General features: G+C 31.6%; 3 protein-coding genes across 4 annotated transcripts; 1 reads left to right on the top strand and 2 right to left on the bottom strand.

Moving 5' to 3' along the window:
- Nucleotides 1–6,124: 6,124 nt before the first annotated feature.
- On the top strand, nucleotides 6,125–8,471 carry LOC137814739 (universal stress protein PHOS32). The gene is made up of 4 exons (XM_068617627.1): nucleotides 6,125–6,710; nucleotides 6,784–6,878; nucleotides 7,741–7,862; nucleotides 8,174–8,471. Exons 1-4 carry the CDS (start codon nucleotides 6,527–6,529, stop codon nucleotides 8,259–8,261), a joined length of 489 nt encoding a protein of 162 aa, XP_068473728.1. The 5' UTR covers nucleotides 6,125–6,526; the 3' UTR covers nucleotides 8,262–8,471.
- Nucleotides 8,472–11,865: 3,394 nt separating this feature from the next.
- LOC137814741 (phytochrome A-associated F-box protein) lies at nucleotides 11,866–13,230 on the bottom strand. The gene has a single exon (XM_068617628.1). It carries the CDS (start codon nucleotides 12,988–12,990, stop codon nucleotides 12,031–12,033), a length of 960 nt encoding a protein of 319 aa, XP_068473729.1. The 5' UTR covers nucleotides 12,991–13,230; the 3' UTR covers nucleotides 11,866–12,030.
- A 4,171-nt stretch (nucleotides 13,231–17,401) lies between these two features.
- Nucleotides 17,402–22,520, bottom strand: LOC137814742 (serine/arginine-rich-splicing factor SR34). Of its 2 annotated transcripts, XR_011081678.1 has the most exons (16): nucleotides 22,362–22,520; nucleotides 21,996–22,087; nucleotides 21,095–21,160; nucleotides 20,938–21,012; nucleotides 20,714–20,822; nucleotides 20,434–20,480; nucleotides 20,272–20,329; nucleotides 19,973–20,022; nucleotides 19,805–19,861; nucleotides 19,591–19,718; nucleotides 19,381–19,488; nucleotides 18,607–18,677; nucleotides 18,284–18,516; nucleotides 18,045–18,078; nucleotides 17,739–17,815; nucleotides 17,402–17,641 (listed from the first exon to the last, which is right to left on the bottom strand). XR_011081678.1 is itself a non-coding variant. In XM_068617629.1 (14 exons), exons 2-14 carry the CDS (start codon nucleotides 22,080–22,082, stop codon nucleotides 17,638–17,640), a joined length of 900 nt encoding a protein of 299 aa, XP_068473730.1. In that variant the 5' UTR covers nucleotides 22,083–22,087; nucleotides 22,362–22,501; the 3' UTR covers nucleotides 17,402–17,637. The 2 variants fall into 2 exon arrangements, 1 of the variants encoding a protein (XP_068473730.1); XM_068617629.1 differs by lacking the exons at nucleotides 18,284–18,516; nucleotides 18,607–18,677 and having other exon boundaries at nucleotides 22,362–22,501.
- Between the last annotated feature and the right edge of the window lie 237 nt (nucleotides 22,521–22,757).

Consider the following 22,757-nt stretch of genomic DNA (forward strand, 5'->3'; position numbering starts at 1 on the left):
CCATATCAGTTCTTATTTAACTTTGTTTTTTTTATAATTATGTCATATATTTTTTACTTGAAATTAACATAATTACATTATTAATAATAATAAAAATAAATACTAATTTATGTTTATATATTCAACTTTTATGTTACTGTAGAGTTTAATTTTTTATTTTATTCATTCTTAAAAAAATAATTTTTAAACTAAACATTTTAAATTTATTACTTTTTTATTTTTATTTTGTAAAAACACATTTCTTTATAAATTAATTATATTTCTAACTATTTTAAACATTAAAAATATTTATTTTTTAATGCATTCAAATTTAAAATTATAAAAAAAAAATTATTATGTTTTAATTTATTTTTGAAATGATGCTAGATAGGGAAATAAAAACAAAAGAGTGTTAGATAGAAAAATAAAAACAAAATGGTGCTAGTTGGGAAAATAAAAGTGTAAATGGTGCTAAATAGGGAATTTACCCATTAAAAACTCCATCAATTATATTTAAATATAAATATATTTTAAAATTGTTGGTTTGCAGAAAAAACGTAACCTTTTCCACAAGCAAAGACCACAAAAAAAACGCAGTGGTGTGGATTACGTGATCAGCAAAAGTAAAAGGAAAAAGGATTACGCTTTCGGTGCATAATAACACCCCACATCGTTTACATTGCGTCTACCACACAATGTGCTACCTGCACTAATCTTCGTCAACTATTATTATTATTATTATTATTATTATTATTATTATTATTATTATTATTATTATTATTATTATTATTATTATTATTATTATTATTATTATTATTATTATTATTATAATAATAATATATTGTTTTTAAGGTATAAATTTATAAAATCGAAAACATCACAATGCGTTCTAATTTCTCATAACAAAGGACTTTTATTATTACTTAATAATAATAATAATAACAAAAAATTATAAAAATCAAATTGACCGCTATACACGTGTAATAGAACTATATTTATAACAATTAATTATCCATTAAATGATAATTTTTAAGTACAACAATGTAGTCTAACACTTTAATTTTCATTAATTTATTCAATGTAATTATTTATTTCTCATAAAATTTATTTATTTATTGTAAGGCATAATAATCTATGGTCTATCTTTCTATTTAATTATAAAAATTGAAATTCAACTTTTTCCCTTCCAAACAAACCCTTGTAAATTTCACAACACAGTTTTTTACTGTCGAAAATGATACATGTCCTGTCCAGATTAATTTTGCTTATACTAGATATGATTTTTAATATTATTTTATTTTTTAAAATAAAAAGTTTAAAAATATTTTATTGTTGTAAAAAAATTCTATATTGTGTTTATTTTGTTTAAGGATGAGAATTTTGTTTTGCTGTCTTCTTAAATCTTGGGATTTAAAATTGTGAGTTTGAATCTTCTAACTATTTTTCATTTATAATGTCTTTGTATAGTTATTATAAACAGTATTAAATTCAAAACAATTATAATATCATATTAAAAATAATTTTAAATCTAACTCAATTTTATAAAATTATTTTTTATTTATTTATTTATATATATTATAAAATATCCTAATTTATAGTGAATGCGAAATTTATTACATAAAAAAAAATTAATTTATTATTTTTGTAACGAGTATATAATTTGGACGTGGATGTTTGTCGGCACAGAAATTCAGTTGTTTTTCCATACACAGCACATAGAAAAAATGCACAATGGTTTTCGATTGAACTCATCTAGATTTATAATCTATTGATTATGATGATAATACCATATTAATAGCTATCTTTTAATATTTTATAATCCTTAATTAGTCTCTAATTACGTGCCATCAAATCATTCTTATTATGATATCATTGTCTTTTGACAATGAGGACATCAAGTGGAAGGATCACTAACAAATGTCCAGCACTATTCCATTATCTACCCATAGGAAAATAACACTTTCAAAACTTTGTAAAAATTAATTAACTACTTCTTAATTTAATAATATAGTTCTTAAAGTGGTGATTTATTCTCATCATTCTTATCTTGAAGGAAGAAGTATATGCTGCGTTCTTACTTCCATCTTATAAGTCTTCTCTCAATTTTTTATTTTTTATTTTTTTCCTGTTTCTTTCTTTTTACTCTATGTTGTTTATTCATGTCTTGTTCTTATTATATTATGATGCTCATCTTAATTTTTGTTTTCTTGTATTTTTTTTGTTATATTATGAGTTTCTCATTTTATAGTGTTTTTTACTCAACTTGTGAATTTTTAATTAGAATCATTTATTTAAGAGATTTCCATGATTAGGGGATGAGGAGATTCAAAACTATATCTAAATTCTAGATTTCGAAGATTGTGGATTGGCCTCTCTCATTTCTTTGTGCCGCTACTGTTTCAATAATATATACCACAAAAATAGTTGGATTCCAATGTGAGGCAAATTTTGTAATTTGATGCCGTAAGTTAGAAGCACACATAAGAACAATTCAATATCCATACTCGTTCAGGTCATCAAATTGACAATGTCATATAAGTAGAATTTGGACAAAAATATGAAAAATATATATTAAGAGATATACATAAAATATGTTTAAAATCTTTCTTATGATGATAATAAAGTTATTTAGAATATATTATAATAAAGTATGTTTCACCAATTGTGTCATTATCATTCATTTTTTTTATCAGCAATAAAAAATGAATAAATGTGAATCATTTTAGGGATGATCCAACCCTTATACATGAACTTAACCATAACCTCTCTCACTAGACTTACTCCTATGTTTATCTATACAAAACTCTCATAGCTAACTCAGTGGAAGACATTTGGGACAAACAATCATACAATTTAAATGAATACATCATGAGATCATCTTCATACAAACCAACGGATCTATGCACCAATCAGAAAAGGAAAAATGCGCAGATTGTGACTTGAATGTAATCCATGACCAAGCCTTTAATTGAACCAAAGCAAAAGCTTGTCGTACATCTACTACTCCCCCTTTAAAGATTACCATGTTTTTATGCTTCCAAACCTCGTTGACTACTGTGATCCAAATAACTCCTCCAACCTCATTCATCGAAGCAGGCGCATTGCTCAACCTAAACTAGGAAAAATTTAACAATGGAACGTTGTGAAACACACTTTACACGTCCAACCATGCACAATAATGGTTCCACAATAACCAAACAACTTTGCACTCAAAGAACAAATGAGTACTAATCTCCTCCTCAACCCCACAAAGACTACACGTGGAGCTTGCAAATGTGATCCCGCGCCTTACTAGGTTAGCCTTAATGGCTAACTTATTTTCCAACACCCTCCAAGTCGTAACTAAAGCAGTAAGTACGACTTTACTATTCCAAAACTTTTTAAACACCGTCCCATTCTCCTCTATTTCATCCTCCCTCATAATGAGGTATGCCGATTTAACCGTGTACCCGAGCTCCTCTCATTCCTTCCACAACCACGTGTCCTCCTTATCCAAGTCATTGATCATTCATAAACATCCAGTCTCACATACTTGGTAGTCTCGACATGGGAGACGTGAGTTGGAGATTTTACATCGAAAATAAGATCAATTTATAGTATATAAGTGAATACAAATTTCAACTTACCCGTTTTGTAAGATTGAGTTAAACTTATGAAAGAAATTAAAAAGTATTGGTATGTAAGTAATTTTTTAATAATTTTTCAATTTCTAGTTTTAAACATTAAAATGTTCATGAGTCGGTTTTTCAGTATTCTGAACAGTTTAGTAATGGATAATTAAGTGATCAGTTTATTACCAAGTAACACCTTCCACGTAACATGAGTGAGTGTATTTTTTTTTCTGTGATGGCTCAGAGTTAGACATTGGTCTAGAACTCCACGAAATCACTTGAATTCAGCAACAAAATATTATAATTCAAATATTCCAATTCAAGTCGTAGATGTTGTTTAATCATTCTCTAAAATGCACTGGCTTCAGTTCCATTTCTTCCCCGTGTGAGTTTTAATCTTAAATTGAAGATGAGATACATAACACAACAACGCTAGTTAACTTTTTTTAATAATTTACAAAAGCAATAATATTTTTGCGTCTAAATTTCGAATTTTGTAAGAAAAATAACTTATTTAGATTTAGATGAATTTACACTTAAATTTTGTGCATAATTTTTAATAAAAATACGTATTTTGGTTAATTAAGAGAGGTGAATTAGAAAGTCATAAAAGATGGGCCCTAGTTCATCTTGGCCCAAATGAACGTCTTGCGTGGCCCAGGTGATAAGATAATCTTAAATCAATCCAAGGCAATTGCTTCCTACACCATATCACTACACCCAATTTCTTGGAAAAGACGAAAATGTTCTTAAAAAATGGAGTACATATAAAAATACATTTCGGATTCCTTTTTTCGGAACAAAATAATCTCTTATGGATCTACTTTTCTGAAATGTATTATTTTCAATTCTGGATTTTCTTATCTGAAATGGAATTTTGATTTTTGTTTCTGGATTTTTATTTCCAGAACACAATAATCTCTTCCGGATCTACTTTTCCAAAATGTATTATTTTTAATTCCAGAATAAAGGGCATTTTCGGAATTTGAAAATTTGTTGGGTGCAGGTTCAAAAAGTTGGGTGTAGGAAGTCTTTGCCTCAATCCAAACTATTAAACGCGTTTCTTTAACACATGTTGTTTTATTAGTGAATGGTTTTTGAAAATAAAGAGATAATAATACTCACTTCTATTTAATGATTATGTTTTAATGTTAGATGTTCTCGAACGGGTATTATTAGAGAACATCTAACATTGCTGCACCTAACTTCCTGATTCACCTCCTCTCTTCGGTCGGTCATTGCTGCACCTAACTTTCTGATTCACCTCCCTCTTCTCGGTCGTCTGGTTGCATAGGTTGGGATGGTACATGTAAAAGGTACTTCGACGATCAAGTCAGTCAGGGTGTCTGTACTCGGTTGTCAGATTACTGTAGATAATGACGTACTTGATTTTTAAAATTTGCGCTATTTATATTATCTTAATGGGTCTTTGTTGGTAGATCGGATTAGGAGGTTGGTTCTTATTTAGGATTGCACTAAACAACTTTAACTATGTATTAACCTTGCTGACTTGGTCAACCCATGACTCGTCGCAACACCTTTCATCGTGGTTAGGTGGTGAGATGGTTTGAGATTTCAATCGGCTCAGTGAGTCGTCCTGTTATTTCAATACATTATAATTTTCATTAAATTTCAACCAGTGTGTTATACATAAACTTCACAATTATTTTAAGCGGTAAAACATTTTTTCTCTATTGTATTAGTTTAAACTTAATTGTTACTCACCAGAGTGGATCTAATATAATAAAATAATAGATAATTTACACAAAATTATGGGTTAAAAATTTATTTTCTTCGTTTTAAACATGAAAAAAAAAAAGCTTGAACAACTACTTTTTTTTTCCTGTCATTTTTCTAGATTCACTTAAGTATTGGTAGAAAAAAGCATACCATAGCTTTAGATGCTTTTCTAGTACCTTTCTTTTGTAAAGTGAACAAGAAACATGATCTTTACCTAACGAGAATATATATTTTTTCACTTGTATTAGAACGAATTGAACCTGAAATTCCGGAATCCTTTCTTTTTATTTATTCATATAGTAAATAAATTTGACACATACCTAATTAGTTAAGAAAGACATATACCAAATGTAGATTATGTATACTTGGTTATGTAGCACAAAAACAAATATTAATACGACATAAATCACAAACATTTTGATACATATAATTAAATAATGTAAAATATAAGAACACAAATTTATATTTATATAAATTGATAAGATTTATGGGTACAAATATGTTTGAGTAGTTTTTTTTTTTTTTAAAAATATTTTTTATATTTAGTTTTAAAAAATTAGTTTTTTTTATAATTATAATAAAATTTTATATAATAAATTTAAATTTTTAGAAAATTAATATATTTATTTTTTTAAAATTATGTTGGAATATAAAAAAAAAAATATTTTTTTGAATTAGACAACATGTGAGTATCGTGTATCCGTTCCGGTGTATCCGTTCCGATCCATGTGTCGATAGCATTTAAGACATGTCCGAGTGTCATAATATATTAAGATGTAAAAGAAAAAAAAATGTTTTTTTTTTTTCTGAAAAATGAGAGTTGTTACTGCAGAAACAGAGTAAAATTTAGGTTTGGTCTTACTGTGATGGGAAGATGGATGCTTGTTTCTTGGCAGGAATGGTGGGTGGTTAATGGATTTATGACTGATTCGGAGGAAAATAGAAGAAAAGTTACGTGGTTGGTTTAGGTTAAAAGGGGTCGAGTGCAGAGTTTGATTGACCTAGTAGTAAAATCTAGAACGATATAGAATAGAACAGAATACCGAATAGTACGATTCTGTTCTCTTTTCGCCCACCGACTCCATTCAAATGCTCTTCTCTACTTCTACGTTTCTTTCCAATGTGAATAAATTCATACATGCTTTATACCAAAGTGAAGTAGCTTAGCACGCAAGTATTGTTGCAACTGGAATTCCATGGCGACGACTGGGTCGGAGAAACAGGTGATTGTGGCTGGAATCGACGACAGTGATTTCAGCTCGTACGCTCTCGGATGGATTATCGATCACTTCCTATTGCCGTCCCTTAATCTTAACTTCAAGCTTGTTCTTGTTTATGCCAGGCCTTCTGCTGCCTCTTCGGTTGGTTTTGTTGGCCCTGGTATGAGATCAATTCGAATCATGCTGCTGTTCCTTTTAGATATATATATAGTAACAACCATTATGTTTTGCAGGAGCCGCTGAGGTTATGCCTATTGTGGAGGCGGATTTGAAAAGAACAGCTGCCAAAGTCACGGAATATGCTAAAGATCTATGCCAGAAGAAATCCGTATGATAATCAATTCCATGTTTATCACTTTCTGTTTCCAAAGTTTGCTTATTTTTCAGCCTTATCTCTGCACGTTTTTCTATGCACGCATATTGTTTGGACTGTTTCTCATGCTTGATTAGTTTTATTTAATGGCTGCAATTATTTAATAAGTTCATTAGTTTTAGTACATTAACTTTAAATTCAGGTATTTCAATACCTCAATCCTTTTAATCATCAACAAACCTTACACACACCAAAACACATAAAACTAAGAAAACACATAAAACTCACATAAAACTAAGGATCATGCTGACAAACGAAATCAACATCACTATTCAACATAAACCTCTCATGCATGTCAGAATACTACGGATTTATAGGCACTCTATCCTGCTAAGAAAATGTGATAGACACTCATCCTGCTAAGAAAATGTGATTTGCCTTCATAAAACACATAAAACTAAGAAAGTAAGGATCATGGCTGACAAACGAAATCAACCTCACTATTCAACATAAACCTCTATCCTTTTTCTAAACCAAAAGTTTAAGACATAAGTTAGAATACTAAAAAAAACTTATCCTTTTCTAAACCAAAAGTTTAAGACATAAGTTAGAATACTTAAAAAAACTTATTTTAAAACTTATTTTTATTGGATTTAAGGTTTATGGTTTAGCTTGGAAAATAAGCACTCATCCTGCTAAGAAAATGTGATTTGCCTTTATAAATTTTCGAGGGAAAAGAATGAGAAAATTACAGATAAGACAGATGCTGTTTAATTTTACTTAGTTTTTTTGGTTGAAGAACATCAAAATCCTATATATTGTGTGTGGATGGGTATACCTTTGCAATTGTTAATTATCTGATGGCTAATTTAAACAGGTAAAGGACGTATCAGTGGAAGTGGTGGAAGGTGATCCTAGAAATGTTCTTTGTGAGGCTGTGGAAAAGCACCATGCTTCAATGTTGGTTGTGGGTAGTCATGGTTATGGGGCTATAAAAAGGTACACAGGTTCATTTTGATCCCAGATATTTTTCTATTCCTTTGTATGACAATTTTTTTTTTCTGAAATGTGTGAATGGGAGTAAGATATAATACAATGAGTATACTAAATTGTGTTCTAGCTTTCTGAAATGAACCAACATCATCGCAAACTCAAATGAACCAATTAGCAGACTTAAATCCATGGAAAGCATTGGTTCCATCTCTTCCTTTGTTTTTTTTGTTTGTTTTTGGTATAGTCTATATATGTTGGTTATTTGTATGTGTTTACACTTTAAAATATCTTAATTCGGATTTGCTTTAACTTTGCAGGGCGGTTTTAGGCAGTGTAAGTGACTACTGTGCTCACCATGCACACTGCACTGTCATGATCGTGAAGAAGCCAAAGAACAAACACTGATCTCTTTGGCTGCACCACAACTAAATAGCATTAGACATAAATATTTTCAGCAAAAAAGGGAAAATGACTTTTACTCTTTAATTTCTAAGTTAGAACCGACAAATAATGTATGCAACACAATATTTTTTTTCTCTCCCCAGCCACCTGTGGTGCTTGATTTATTATGTTCAAGAGCAGTTTGTTTATATAAATGTTACTGTTGTGTCTATAGATATATTACTCGTGAAAGTTGTGATTCATCGTATCAAATTTTCTGGTATATATGATTTATGAACAATGTCAATTGAAAATTATCAATTAATTTTTTATCAATAAAAAATAAATTAATAATATATTTAAGGAGTTTCTAACCTTTATACAAAAAGATATAATTTACTTATAGAATTTTTTTATCAGAATTTTTTTTAAAAAAAATTAAGAACTATTTCAATCCAACTTTTATACATAACAAAACGTATCAAATTCTCACTTTTTTTTCCTTACACATTATCAACAAACTTATAAGACTCAATAAAAAAACAACAAAAACAACAGCACAAACCCAATATATAAACAAAAAATTAAAAAAATCACAATCACTTAATGAAAAACATTCAGAGGATCAGGTCTCAGAAAATCAAGTCATCAATCTACACAAGGAAAGCAAGCAAAAACGTTGTATCCCAACTAATAACAAAATAACAGTCTAATATAACAAAACACCAAACACCAGTCCAATAATAACAAAATCAGCCACCTTACAATCTTCAAAAAAATGTGTATATCAGCCACCTTACAATCTTCAAAAAAATGTGTATGAGATCCATTTGTCTAAATAGGAACCAATTACACATTCTATGGTTGAAATGTTTATGATAGAATGGTCATGAGATTTTGAAGTTATTCAAATAGTAAAAACCCTTCATTAGTTCAATCCTAATAGCTAAATTGGTCATCCAGCTTAATTCAACGACTAATTTCCTTTATTTTTATTAGGGCCTCTCCTAAAGCCCTAGCTATATTCTATTCATTTTCTTAGCTTAAATTCAACTTCAACAGAAGTTAATTAAAGGTCTAGTGAAAGAAATTACGGTCCCAAGCTTCACCTTTTCTCAATTAAGTTCTGAATGTTCATGGTTGTTTCATCTTTATTAACTTGCGATTATTCGTGGTTAATTTTGCAGAAACTCGTTACAAGTTTCTAAAGAATGAAATATAAAACAAAATATCCTGAACTTTGTACATGTGTGAGTTCAATTGTTAGGTCTTTAATTATTTTTAATTACATTGCTCTCTGTAGTTGTTGAATACATTTGAGAGATAATCAAAACAACACATATGAAGGATAAATTTTCTTAGCATGCCCAAACTATTAAAGTTCAAAACAATGAAAATTGTGCTGAATAAATTCCTAATCATGCCGACACTATCAAACATAACGAGAAACACTTTTTCTCATTTTCTTGTCCGGTTTTATACGTAGTGCTTACATGTTTTTATGTATAAACATAGAAGATTTGTTGTGTTCTTATTATTAACAAGATAAGAAACAAGATACGATCAAAAGAATAAACTATTTAGAAGTAATGGTAGAAGCAAAAAAGGTAAACTTGTGTAGTTTTGTTGTTATTAATTAACACACCAAATTAAGGACATTCAACTTTCCTACACGCAAAATATACTGCTATTTTGAAGGGTAAGGTTGTGAATTGTGATAAGCTTGGTTGTTATTAATTGTGATTTTTGTGCTAGAATACATACTTGACGAGCTTTGATGGATAATCAAAACAAGATGACAAAGATATAGATAATATTTGAAGGGTGAGTCCAAAACATTTCCCATCTTCAATCTCCAAATAATTTCAACTCCTGATCATCTTGTCTGTATCAAACATAAACTGACAAACTAATATATTTATATATATTTTCCATCTTATGGTTGGGTTTTATACAAAGTGTAGTACAATAATACAGTGAAATGTTTAGATATTTATCAAAATAGATTTTGAGAAGCAATTGTTATTCTCTGAAGAAAACCTTTTTGTGTTTAAAATATAAACACATCATTCAATCTCTCTTTTCCTGTCCTTTTCTTCTTATTTTACTTTAATTTTAAACATACAACTTCAAAGTCAAATAGTATGATAAGATTTTTTTTTAGAATTAAATTGCATTTAGAGAATGTTCTGATTCTTGTAAAAAAGGTAGCATCTCCATGACTCATCTGCAATTCTAAGTGCTATGAACATTGGTGAACCACAAATAGTATGATAAGGTCACATGTAGAAGCCTTACCAACAAAGAAATGTATGTGATGACTTGAAGGAAAAAAAAAACATGATAACTTTCTCTCCACAAAGAGTGATGGCACTGAAGAATTTGCCTTACTTAAATGGTAAAAGAAAAAAAAGTGACGTGGCTTAATGAAATCCATGTAAAAATCATAAATTAAGAAATAACGTAACCCGAGAATAATAGCATCATTAGGGATTTGTGATTGTCCTTTGCACACATGTTCAAGTAAAAATGTATGTGAGAGAATTCAATGCATGAATCATGATTATAATAGATCTGTGAGAAGACCTAAATCCTTTTTTCTTTTTTTTTTATAGTTCCTTGTCAACATTTAATCGTTGATAAATTGTAAATACAAACTAAAAAATATACAGACCTTGCCTTGTTTGACTAAACATATAATTTGAAATGTATTGTTTTTTTGTTAATTATAATGACAAAAAAATAGAAAACGATAATGCAGGAGAATGAAGACACATGACATTCAAATTCCTTTGTAGAATATAGAGATATTAATTTTTAATATATACATCGCATACAAACTAGTAGCAAAATTATCTGATTACATGCTTTCATTATCTTCTGCATGCAGTGAGAGATGATTGAAAGCACCCATTTTAATTTCTAAGGGTTGTTTAGTGTAAATGTCTTCTACATTATCGAATAATTTACAACCTTCATATTCCTATCACTACATTTTTTATTAATTAAAATTTATTAAAACTAAATCATAACTAAAACTCTTTCTGTAAGTTTATTAGTCATTTTTAATATAAAATAATAACTAGTTTAAAATAACTTTAATTGGGTTAATGTACGGCTAGATAGGAACCGCAACCACTTACAGCAATGTTAGTGAAGATAGGATCGGAATAGAGAGAGCCACTTATTTGCCATGAAAATTCTAAACCAAATCAAATCCAAACTTTCCGTGATTTTCTCCTCGAACCCATAAAAACGTAATCAAGCAATAATTCATATATATAATACTGGTGCAGGAACAAATCTGGAAAAATTAGGAGATTTTAATTCTGATAGCTGACAAATACAAAAAAAGAACACGAATTATGGAACTAGAAATCACAGAATGAAAGTGGAAGCTGAAGATGTGATCATACACAAATTCAAAATGCAGTAGTTGAAATGTAAGAGTTAGAATTGTAAAACTACTTTCCTTGAAAATAAATTTCAGTGTGTAGTAAAATACTGAATTAAACTCTAATTATAATTTCAGACGCAAGAATACTGAAGTGAAGGGCTGAAATCCGAAAAATAATTTTTTGCTCTGCAATCCACAAAACACAGAAAGAAAAAGAAAATCTGGAAGCGATTAAAACAATGGAATGTGGTAATCTGAATGAAGCTGAATCACTCATGTGTTTATAGCAGGAACTCCGAAATGAAAATCACAGATAGGTGAAAATAAAATGCAGGACAGAATAAATGCAGAGGGAAACGAAATTTGAAACAGCGAATTGTTGTGAGAATGAGTGAATCAAGTGTACATGGGAACATCGGTCCAAGCACCAGAGACATGGCCATTCTCGCAAACATAGGCTCTCACCACAGGCTCTCCGTCGTCGTGGAAGCCGAATGCGCGGCGGAGGCAGAAGGCGGAGTGGAGATCCCAGGTGAATTTGCAGGCGCAGAAGGCGCAGGGCAGATCCAGCTTCCTCTTGTTGCCGTCGTGAATGGTTCTCCAAACCCTAGTGCGTTTGAAGTTCTTGAAAACGCCTCTGAAGAGGCGGTAGTTCCTCTTCTCCTCCCTGTGCACGCAGCCCGGCAAGTCGCACACGTACAGGATATCGTCGCGGAACTGCCTCCCTAGCAGCTTGCTCCCCTGCTCCCGGCTCAGGCTCCAGCTCCCCGACGCCAGGTGCGCCCGCCCCTCGCGCGACACCTTCCGCTTCTTGCACGCGCCATTCGAGACCACGCCCGCGCTCACCGACTCCGCCAGCCGCGGCGCCTCCGACTCGGTCGCCACGTAGAGCGTGTCGTAGTACAGGTCATCAAAAAGCGACCAACACGAAGAAGAACAGGAGGAGGTATCCGAATCGGAGACTGTTTGTTGATATTGAGGTTGTGGAGGCGGTGGCGGTGGCGGCGGCGTAGGATTGGAGGGGGAAGAGTGGTTGAAGAGGTCAGCGCCGAGGTCGCGTTCAAGGCCGAAATCGGAGGTGTCGAAGAGGAGGCCGGCGTGGCGGAGGCCGGGGCAGCAGACGGCGAGTTTGTGGAGGGAGAGCGGCGGGTGGTCGGAGGCGGAGAGGAGGTCGGAGGGGATGTTACGGGAGCATTTGGTCTTCCAACAGAAATCGGTGATGAGTGCAGAGAATTTGGTGCAGACGCAGGCCAAGCGAGCCCAGTGGCGAGGATCTTCTTCGAGATTGTAGAAGATGTTCAAAACGATGTCGTCTGTTAGTTCCGAGAACACGTTTTTCTCTTCCTTACTTACCATCTTCTTCTCTCTCAAACCTCTCTTCTTCTTCTCTTCTTCTTCTTTTTTTTCTCTGCCTTTTCTCACCGTTCCTTCATTCCATTATTAAATTATGCGGCCAAAACGCAACTAAAACCACACGAATCAGGACCATAGAAAAAAAGGGCATTCAAAATATTATTTTTTCGGTGCTTTTTCTCGTTAGCTCATCTCTTTTCTCAAGTATAAAAGTATCGGTTCACAAATTAAATATTACAAAAAATGGTACACTATCCTCTGTGCAACTTTTTCATATCAATTAAATATTACATTACACTTAGATTTAGTTCCAACAATTAATTCAAAACTGCCTCTTAGAATTTGTGGAACACATCTTTTAACATATTCTATACTATTAATTAAAATAGTATATAAAAAATTTGTGGTAACTTGTCTAACTTAATTTTTCTTTCATGCCAGTTAAAATATTTTATTTGGATTTTCAATTATTTATATTTTACTTTTTATGACAAATTGTACTTATATTCGTATATGCATAAGCCTGTTATCTGCATGTCCTACTATGAACATCAGAATAATATTTTGATACTGACTCATGAAATACTTTTTCATTATATTAACTTACCTTTAAAACAAAAACTAAAAACTATAATAGCATTATTGGTTCCTTCTTTTAAAATTTAAATTAATTTTTACAGCATGCAGGTAGGAAGTACTAAACAAGGCAAAAACAAAATTATGAATTACACAATTAATTAAGAAGACAAAAAATATTTTATAATTAATTATAATTTAAAACTTTTAATAAAATATATTAAATTAATATATTTAATACATTCATGTCGAGTAAAGGACCTATTTATAAAAAAAGTTAATGGTGATTACATGCTATTTAATTATTAAAAATACTAACTTTTCTTATCTTTTCTATCGGTGTATTCACTTATTTCAATAAATTACTTAATCCAAATTCGTAGATATTACATGTCGCATAAATTTAAATATTTACAAAATTTACTTTAATATTAAAGTTGCTAGTTATTTTGATAGAAGTTACAATTAACTTATATGTTAAAATTAAAATAGTTTCTTTGTTAATATTTTCCCTTCTAACATCAAATGTTTAAAATAAACAGTAGTTTATACAAGTTAATTAATAAAATTCACCTTAGGTATTCTAATGGAAGACTCTATCAAATAACATATTTTAATTTTCTTAAAATCAACACATATAAACAATTATAGCATGTAAGATCCAAATTTTGAATTAACACAAAAAATAATTGTTCTTACAACAAGGACCAAGAACACTTGAAATGGGTTAACAAGACTAATCCTTCAATCTTGGGCTGAATACTATCTTGGGCTGGGTACTATCTTGGGCTGGATACTTAACTTCTCTCCTTGATGGAAACTCTTGGCTTCTCCTCTCGGCTGGTGCTCTCGGCTTCTCCTCTCGGCTGGTGCTCTCGGCTTCTCCTCACAACAGGTGGGGGGTACCTGCAAGTCGCTCCGATGCCAAAGTCAGAAAAGGTTTAACATTCATCAGATAAAATCACTCTTACCTTTTTTCTTACTCTGAACTTCTATTTATAGGGTTTCCTTAATGGGCTTTTCTCCTTTTCTGTTGGACTTTCTCTTTACACCTTTTTATTATTTACACACTCCTCCTGTGGGTTTTAAACTTAATTGAGTTTCATTTTTATAATAATATTTATATTTTATTTTATTCTTTAACATATATCTTTTTCATTCTCGGTTTAAACCTCTCGATTTCAACCTTTTTCCTTCGTTTACTCAATGTTGTTCTCGGCCTAAACCTCTCGGTTTTAGCCTACCAGTACAATAATTATTTTAATACTAATGTTCATCAATTTCTTTAACAAATATAATTAATGTCATTTTCTAAATTAGAGATTTATTTTTATGATTACAGAACCTTCAAATGTAACTTTTTAAAGATAGTTCAATGAAAATAAAATTTTAAAGAAGATAAAAGTATCTAAAAACAGATGAAATCATGCAAAAAAGAAGAGATGAAAATCAATACAAATCGTATTTGTAGAGTTACAGTATAGTAGTTAATTCCTTTTTAAAAATAAACTAACTTTCATTCCGTGATATTTTACTTTTTCTCGTAACCTATATGTGATTATTCCTCAAAATATCCTATTTATAACTTCTTCGATTTTCTTATATTAGAACAATTTTTCAAAAATAATTCATTGAAATCACTTATTTTGGAATCAATATCAAGATTATTTACTTTATTTAAAGTGTCAAAAGACGAAAGAAGTTTTATAAAATAATTCTTATAAAATGTCTAGAGATTTAGTATATTTTAAAATTTAACAATACATTTTTTAATATTTTTTTTATAAAAGTTTTCATGATAGATATCATTATATAATTTGACATCTCAGTTAGACTAACATCTCAAATAATAGCAATCATATGTCTATCACATGAAAAAAATATTACTAAAATAATATATATATATATATATATATATATATATATATATATATATAAAAGGACTAAAAAAATATATTAAAAAAAACTATACAAAATCCTGTAATGTTTAACATTCTTAAGATTAATGATCAATCAACCATCAATCTTTTCACTCTCAACCATGTATTCTATATATTTAAAATCCTTACTCATTCTTTTGTTTAACAAACACAGAATCATTAAAGAGAAAACATGTGTGAATAAGAGAGTTGACACAGAATTAAATTTGTTATGTAAGTTTTATTATACTAAAATAAAATATATGAATTTGGCACCGACCCAATTATTTAACCTTGTGAGTGAAAGAGAGTAAGAATGGGGTCCATAATAAGGTGTGTGTTGAGGGGAGAGTGAAGAGAAGAGAAGAGAAGACATGACATGAAATAAAGATAAAGGATAGCCACAGAAGGAGGACAGACCAACAACCACTGATGCTCACTCACTTTTAATTCTACTTCCCAATCAACATGTCCCTATATATGCCTCTATGCCTATTATTCAAAACTCAACTATTTTCTACCCCCATTAAATATGCTTCTCTCAACCACAACCATCTCATTTAACTCTACATTTACTTTAACAAAACCAGCTCAATTTCAGAGACAACTTAACTTTCTTCCACTTCATCTTCTCTAGTTCCACTTGTTTAACCCGCTAATTCGAGAAGCTAGTCTGTTAGTCTAACTTTTTTTTTAATTATAACACTTTTAAAAAAATTATTTTTTGAAGTAAAATTGATAATATTTAATATTTTATATACACTTTACTTGCATTACCTTTTTTATAAATAATTTAGTTAATTAAAATATTATTGATATTTATTTTATTTTATCAAAATTTAAATTTATTTAATTAAAATATTAAAATTTTATTACTTTTTTTACAATTTTATTATCTAAAAAATAATATTAATAACTACAATAAAGTAAATAAAAAATTAGCAAACCAATCCTACTTTAAAGGGATAAGTTACAAATTTGTAACTTCAACCCGAATCACTTTAACATTCTAATAACAAGTCAGACCAAAACAAACTGAATTAAACAAATCTCATGATTATGTCATTTTTAAATAAATATTTATTCAAAAACTATTAAATCAAATCTATCTCAACCTTATAAATATAAAAAAAGTTGTTATATTTGTGCTACACTACACTACTGCTGTCACCGGCGTTATCAACAAGAGGAGACAGTGTCGTACTAGCCTCCAACAAATATAGCTAAAAGTATTTATGAAGGATGAAAAAATCCAAAATATAATTATAATTTCTCATCTCTAAAACTGGGCTTTAACATCAATTGTAATTTGCAATAGTTACATGAAAGGCACATAAGAGAGAGAGACTTTAAGACAGTTTATTTCGCTGTATGATTTTATATTAATAGGAATCATATTCTTTTTAGAACATTATACTCCAAGAAATAAATTTAATAATTTTAGGAATAAACTTAAATCTACTTAATTAATTTTTTTTTAAAATATACTGTACCAAACCAGAAACAATTGTACACGTCAGAGAACATTTCTCCTGATGATAAAATTACTAGAAATTATATTTATTCTCATCTTGGCATTACCGGAATGCAAATTAAAAATTTAGTTAAAAACAAACATCTCCAAAGAATTTCAGGTAATTCAAAGAAAAATATTAAGCCAAATTTATTTAAACTAGCAAAAACTGAAGAAAACTTTTTCATAAAGTTAACTAGAATAACTTCATTTCTAGAAATCCTAGTCAGATTCGATAGTTTGACAAATAAGTACTGCACAAGTATTTACCCAAACACAACCTTGACTTTCAAACCCCGACTAGAAAAGTTTTTGGGCCCTTTTTCAAGCGTATACAAGAAAATTATAAGACAAATTATGCTTAGTTCTTGCAATATATGTTATCGTCTAAGTTACTCAAACCAAATAATCATAATGTAACAGGGAAATAGTGCCTGTTTTTGACATTAAACAGTCTATTACATAAATCTAAGGTCTGACAAATCCTCAGTATTTAAAACTAGGTCGCCAATAGGCAGAAGTCTCAAGTCCAATATCAAACATAAAACCAAATAAGTGTTTTTCATGGCTAATGTCAATTTTACTAGAAAACTTGGTAGCACTCACCACATCCACAACTTCATCGATTGCAACAATCAGAGTTCACCTGCAAGACCAAGCTCAATAAGATCCAAAGGAATAAAATTTAAATTGACCAAGTCAAAGAAGCCATAAAATCATCCAGAGAATTCCAAGATACATACCGAGACAAACTCTTGCTCCTGCTTCTGCTCCTACTCGGACTCCTGCTAGCACTGCGCCTTTTGGGACTTTTATTACGCTGCCAAAGAATACAAATAATTGGACGGGGAAAGATTGCCCAGTGTACTAAATTTGTACTTCAAAACGTGTACTTAAACGTTAAAATATTATTTCTAAGGCACTACCCACCCCAACAGTAATAAAAAAAATCTTCAAAGCCCCAAAATTCACTATAATAAATGGTTTAAAGTACAAAACCAGGCAAACCGTTCGACTATAATGTTCACACGAAATTAAGTTACACTCACAGCGGGCAATGGAGATCTGGACCTGGACCGTGATCTGCAAAAGTTCCACAAACAACAGAATTTAAAATCCGCAAGTTCCCTTATCAAATTGATCCAACAGCCTTGATGCCTCTTCCATGTCAGATAACATATCCAAGGAGGTAAAAACAAACATCACAAAATATAAAAAGACTAACACAGAAGACTAAAAGAAAAGGTAAAGTATATGCATAGAATGATGAAAAATGAATAAAATAGACCATTTCAGGGCGACATATTAAGGCACCAATTGTCATGAGAAAAGAAATCTTCCCTACTGCACCACAAAATCCAGAGAATCCAGATGGTGCATCCTATTGGCTTGGCAAATCTTGAAGCCCACAATTGTAATGAAATTGTCCCTATTGCTCATTGGAGGTGATTTTCAAATCCCAATTGCCTTTATAAACAATCCAGCTCTATATGGCAATCCATGATCTCCTTGGTCCCCAATCTAGCACCCATGGACATTTACATGCTAAAAGTATTAGAACAGATGAACTGTGAAGGTATCCAAAGTCGCCCATTCTAAAAAATATCATACCTCCACAACAAAATGAGTTGCAGACAATTGAACCAAATCCCACCAAGTCCTAAATTCCAATTTCCAGTATGCTGCATGTTTCCATATCTAAGAGTTAAGAAAATAAAGGAATCTTTACAAAAACAAAAAGGAAACTGAGAACACTCTGACATTGAGGCAAGTTTCACCAAGTTCCGCACGAACAAAGCAAGATAGGGGAAATTTGACCAAGGGAGGGAATGAAGGGGACAACAGTTTTGTGTCAGGAAAAAAATATTAAATCCGAAGTTTGTAAGAGAAGAAATAATAAATAATGTATTTACAGGAAGATTCTCTATGACTTTCAATTTTATGAAAGGTGTTAAATCAAACAAGTTGCAGTCTTTGATGCCTATCAACACAAACAACAGACTGTAAAACAACTGACTTCACCAGGACAAAATCAAAAGGAAATTAATTTTATTCATGCTAGAAATTTGTTATATGATGCGCATGAATTAAATTTAATAAATTCAACAATTGATCTCTATTTATTTCCTATTCTAATCATTATCAAAAATTCAAAATTCCCTAAGTTAGCTGTTTGCAGACATTAAAATGCCTCTTCTGGACTTTTCATCTATGCACATTGGTGAAGAAGCTAAGAAACCCTATACACAAGTGGTCAAGTTGTTTCAAACACACTGTCCATACATCGAGGTGCCAAATAATTTATGAATAAATACTTTGAAAGATAAGTCGCCAGACAATTAGTATTAGACAAAAAAAAAACTGCACTTTCAAAACATTTCATACCCTGACAACGAACGGGACCTTGATTTTGAACGAGAACGTACAGGAGCAGGAGATTTTGATGGAGATTTAGCAGGTGAACGCTGTGAAGATTTACCCTTTGGAGATTTGCTGCATACAGAACAATAAGTTCATTCAGAAAAAGATCAACAGGTTAACAATGAACCTTAAAATAAGGAATGATTTTTTATTTAAAATAAATATTGCATAGACCTTTGGCTCCTGTCCCGACTGTAACTACGGCTACGGCTGCGGCTGCGGCTATAGCTTCTTCCTCTAGAATGAGATGGGCCACGGCTAGGACTTCTAGAGGAATCTCGCCTTGAATCATATTCTCTCACCTATATGGAGGTAAAAGAAAAAAAATGAGCAGAAGTAGCATTCACTAAAAAAGTATAATTTACAAAACGTCAAATCCATCCCATACTCGAACATAACCCTTGGAAAATGCATTCCGGAACTCAGAATCATCAAGCTTCTTGATCTGTATTAAAGCAAAATACCAACAATTAAAGATGGCAATATGCAAAGCTCATGACTGGTTTTCCATGATGTACTTATAAATAAATAAAACCATAGTAAATAAATAACTCACGGCATATTTCATATCATCATAATTTGTGTAATCCACAATACCAGTAGTACCTGCAAAAACCAATAATAATTAATACATTAAAGCATCCAGCAGACAAAATAACCAAAAATAACAAAGAACAAAATCTCCTAGACTCCTCGTAAAGGCTCAAATGCCACCTCTCATAAATAGAACCAAGACAAAAGATGAAGGGAATACGGATGTGGAAAAAATAAAAGTTTAAAAACTGTTCAAATAACAATACATTAAAACAATCTAGCACAAATATGAACCAGAAACTTCATCCAAGTGTCACATACCCCTTCCATCATGAAAGACTTGGGAAAAGCAAACATCTCCTGCCTTGCGCATGTGATCCTGCATTTATAAAGAACATTGTTTTGAGACAATATCCACAGACACCATGGAAATTAATCCAATAAAACATAATTGAAGAACAATAACTATGTCCAACAGCTCACCTTAAGATCTTGCCAGGATGCTGAAGAGGGCAATCCAGTAACTAGAACTGCACAAGGTTGAGTGGAAAATTAGAAACAAACCAAGGGTCCTAATAAAACTAATAAAAACAAGGTTATCAATGGCGGATGGCCAAGAATCTAATCACATAAGTATGCCATTGCACCCCCCATGGAGGTGCACAGGCAGGGCTTCCCTTCACATATTGCCTATGGTGGAGGGGCTGAAAAAGTCATATTAGAGCATTATGAAAAGTAATAAATATTCCAACTATATACACACCACGATATTCGGAGCGCCTGGATACCCCACGTCCAGCCCGTCCATTGCTGTGACTGCTGTGCCGATCTCTTGAGGATGAATGACCACGTCCACCATGGGCAGGCTCCACCTATAAAGATACAGGTTATACAGTGTTGGTGAGGTATTCATAGTCATCTTGTTTTTCACCACTTCTGAATGTTTTAGTTATCATATTATTCAAGCATATAATTGAGATAACCAACCCGTAACCGGTGCCCATCAAAATCATAGCCATCACGCCCCCGAATTGCATCCTCAGCATCTTGAGCATCTTCAAACTGCAATAATCAGGCCTAAATCAAGATAATGCGTAGAGGGAGAAAAGGAAATTTATGACAAACTGAGTGCCTCCAAACTCACCTCTACAAAGGCGTAACCAGGGGGTCTTGGGGGAACCTTTAGATCTATGTGAGTTATGTGTCCATACTACAAAATGAAATATTATGCATAAACAACAAGAAAGCTCGCAATTATGAAAGAGTAAAAAAAAAATTCACAAAACATTTATTATATAGTGCATACAATGGAAAATCATTAATAGCCATATATACACATGAGGAGCACATCCGACATACAATGTCCAAAGAGGACCATGAAAAATTGCATTTTAGTATTTATTGCAATTAGAATCCTTTATTACACCATAATTTTGACCCAATTTAATTGTAAGCAATGCTCACTTCCTTCCCTGGTTACTTTAGTCCCTTAAATTCACAAAATCCTCATTGTAGACCATTCTGACTTGGCAAAAACCATTCACCTTAGTTGTTTTCCACTACATTTGTCATTAAAATCAAAGACAAGTGAATTTAAATTTATAAAAACCTGTTTGATTGCCCACTATAAAATATGGACATGGATCCATCTAGAGTAAATTGTATTAGCTTTAAGGGTGAATTGAAATGGAAACCTGGCAACACAAGACTAGCTGATGACACCAGACAAACAACGTCAAGGACCAAAATGATGACTAGCGAAATCTTAGCTTACAATCTTAGGGACTAACATGGGATTCACTCCCCGCCTTAACTAACATGAACCAAACAAAATCCTCAAATACCAGAAGAAACCAAAAGTGGAATAGATCCTAGCAAGCTGATGACTTTCAAGCCCAAACACATAAAAACGTTAATCTTGGTAAATTCCCCCAACACTTCCATACCCAACCCTTATTTATTGATGTCTAAGCCACCTCCATCAGCCTATAGCGAATAACACGTTCCAGATCAAACTGCAGACCGAGGAATAATTATCAACGCACCTTCAGAAATAAATCTTCAACTTCTCTTTCACGGATATCACCAGGTAGATTCCCAACGTAGACAGTTCTGCTCGAGCGTCTACTCATTTTTTCTGCCAACAAAACAAAAATCAACAAATAAGCAAATGCACGGTCAAATTAAAATAAACATTTATGCTATTCATCATGCCCTGGTGCCCAATACCAAACCCGAGTGAAGTCAAAAACCAAAGTTAAGGTAATTGAGCGAGAAATTTAAAATTCTGAAAAGAACAATAACATCACAAAAAAGGGGGAGAGGATCACCGCAATCGAAATTCGTGTTCGCATGGAAAGAAGTTAGAGTGAATAAGCAATGAAGAGTGCAATTGGCGGAAAGAAACTCACCTTCGATAAGTGGAGATTGGAATCGGTGGCGTTGCGGTGAAAGGTTGAGAGGTTAGGGTTTTTGATTTTAGTGTTCGAGAGAGGAGAGGGAAATAGGATGAGAAAAGTTGTGTCATATTATATTACCATCCCCGCACGCTTCTGGTCGCGCACGTGTGTGATTCTCACACTTTGTTTTCGATATTTATTTATTCCTTTTTTATATTATATTGCGTGTTTAAAACCTTTGTAAGATTTTTTTAAATTTTAACTTATCCACAAAATATTTTTATTTTAAATTCGTAGAAAAATTGATTTAAAAATTAATTTCATTAATTATAGGGGTGTGCATAATAATCCATTTAAACCAACACTTTTTACAATTGCAATAGACTTGATTAGTTTCTATTGCAATTA

The sequence above is a fragment of the Phaseolus vulgaris genome, chromosome 1 (genome assembly GCF_000499845.2).
Source record: "Phaseolus vulgaris cultivar G19833 chromosome 1, P. vulgaris v2.0, whole genome shotgun sequence".
NCBI classification, from domain to species: domain Eukaryota; kingdom Viridiplantae; phylum Streptophyta; class Magnoliopsida; order Fabales; family Fabaceae; genus Phaseolus; species Phaseolus vulgaris.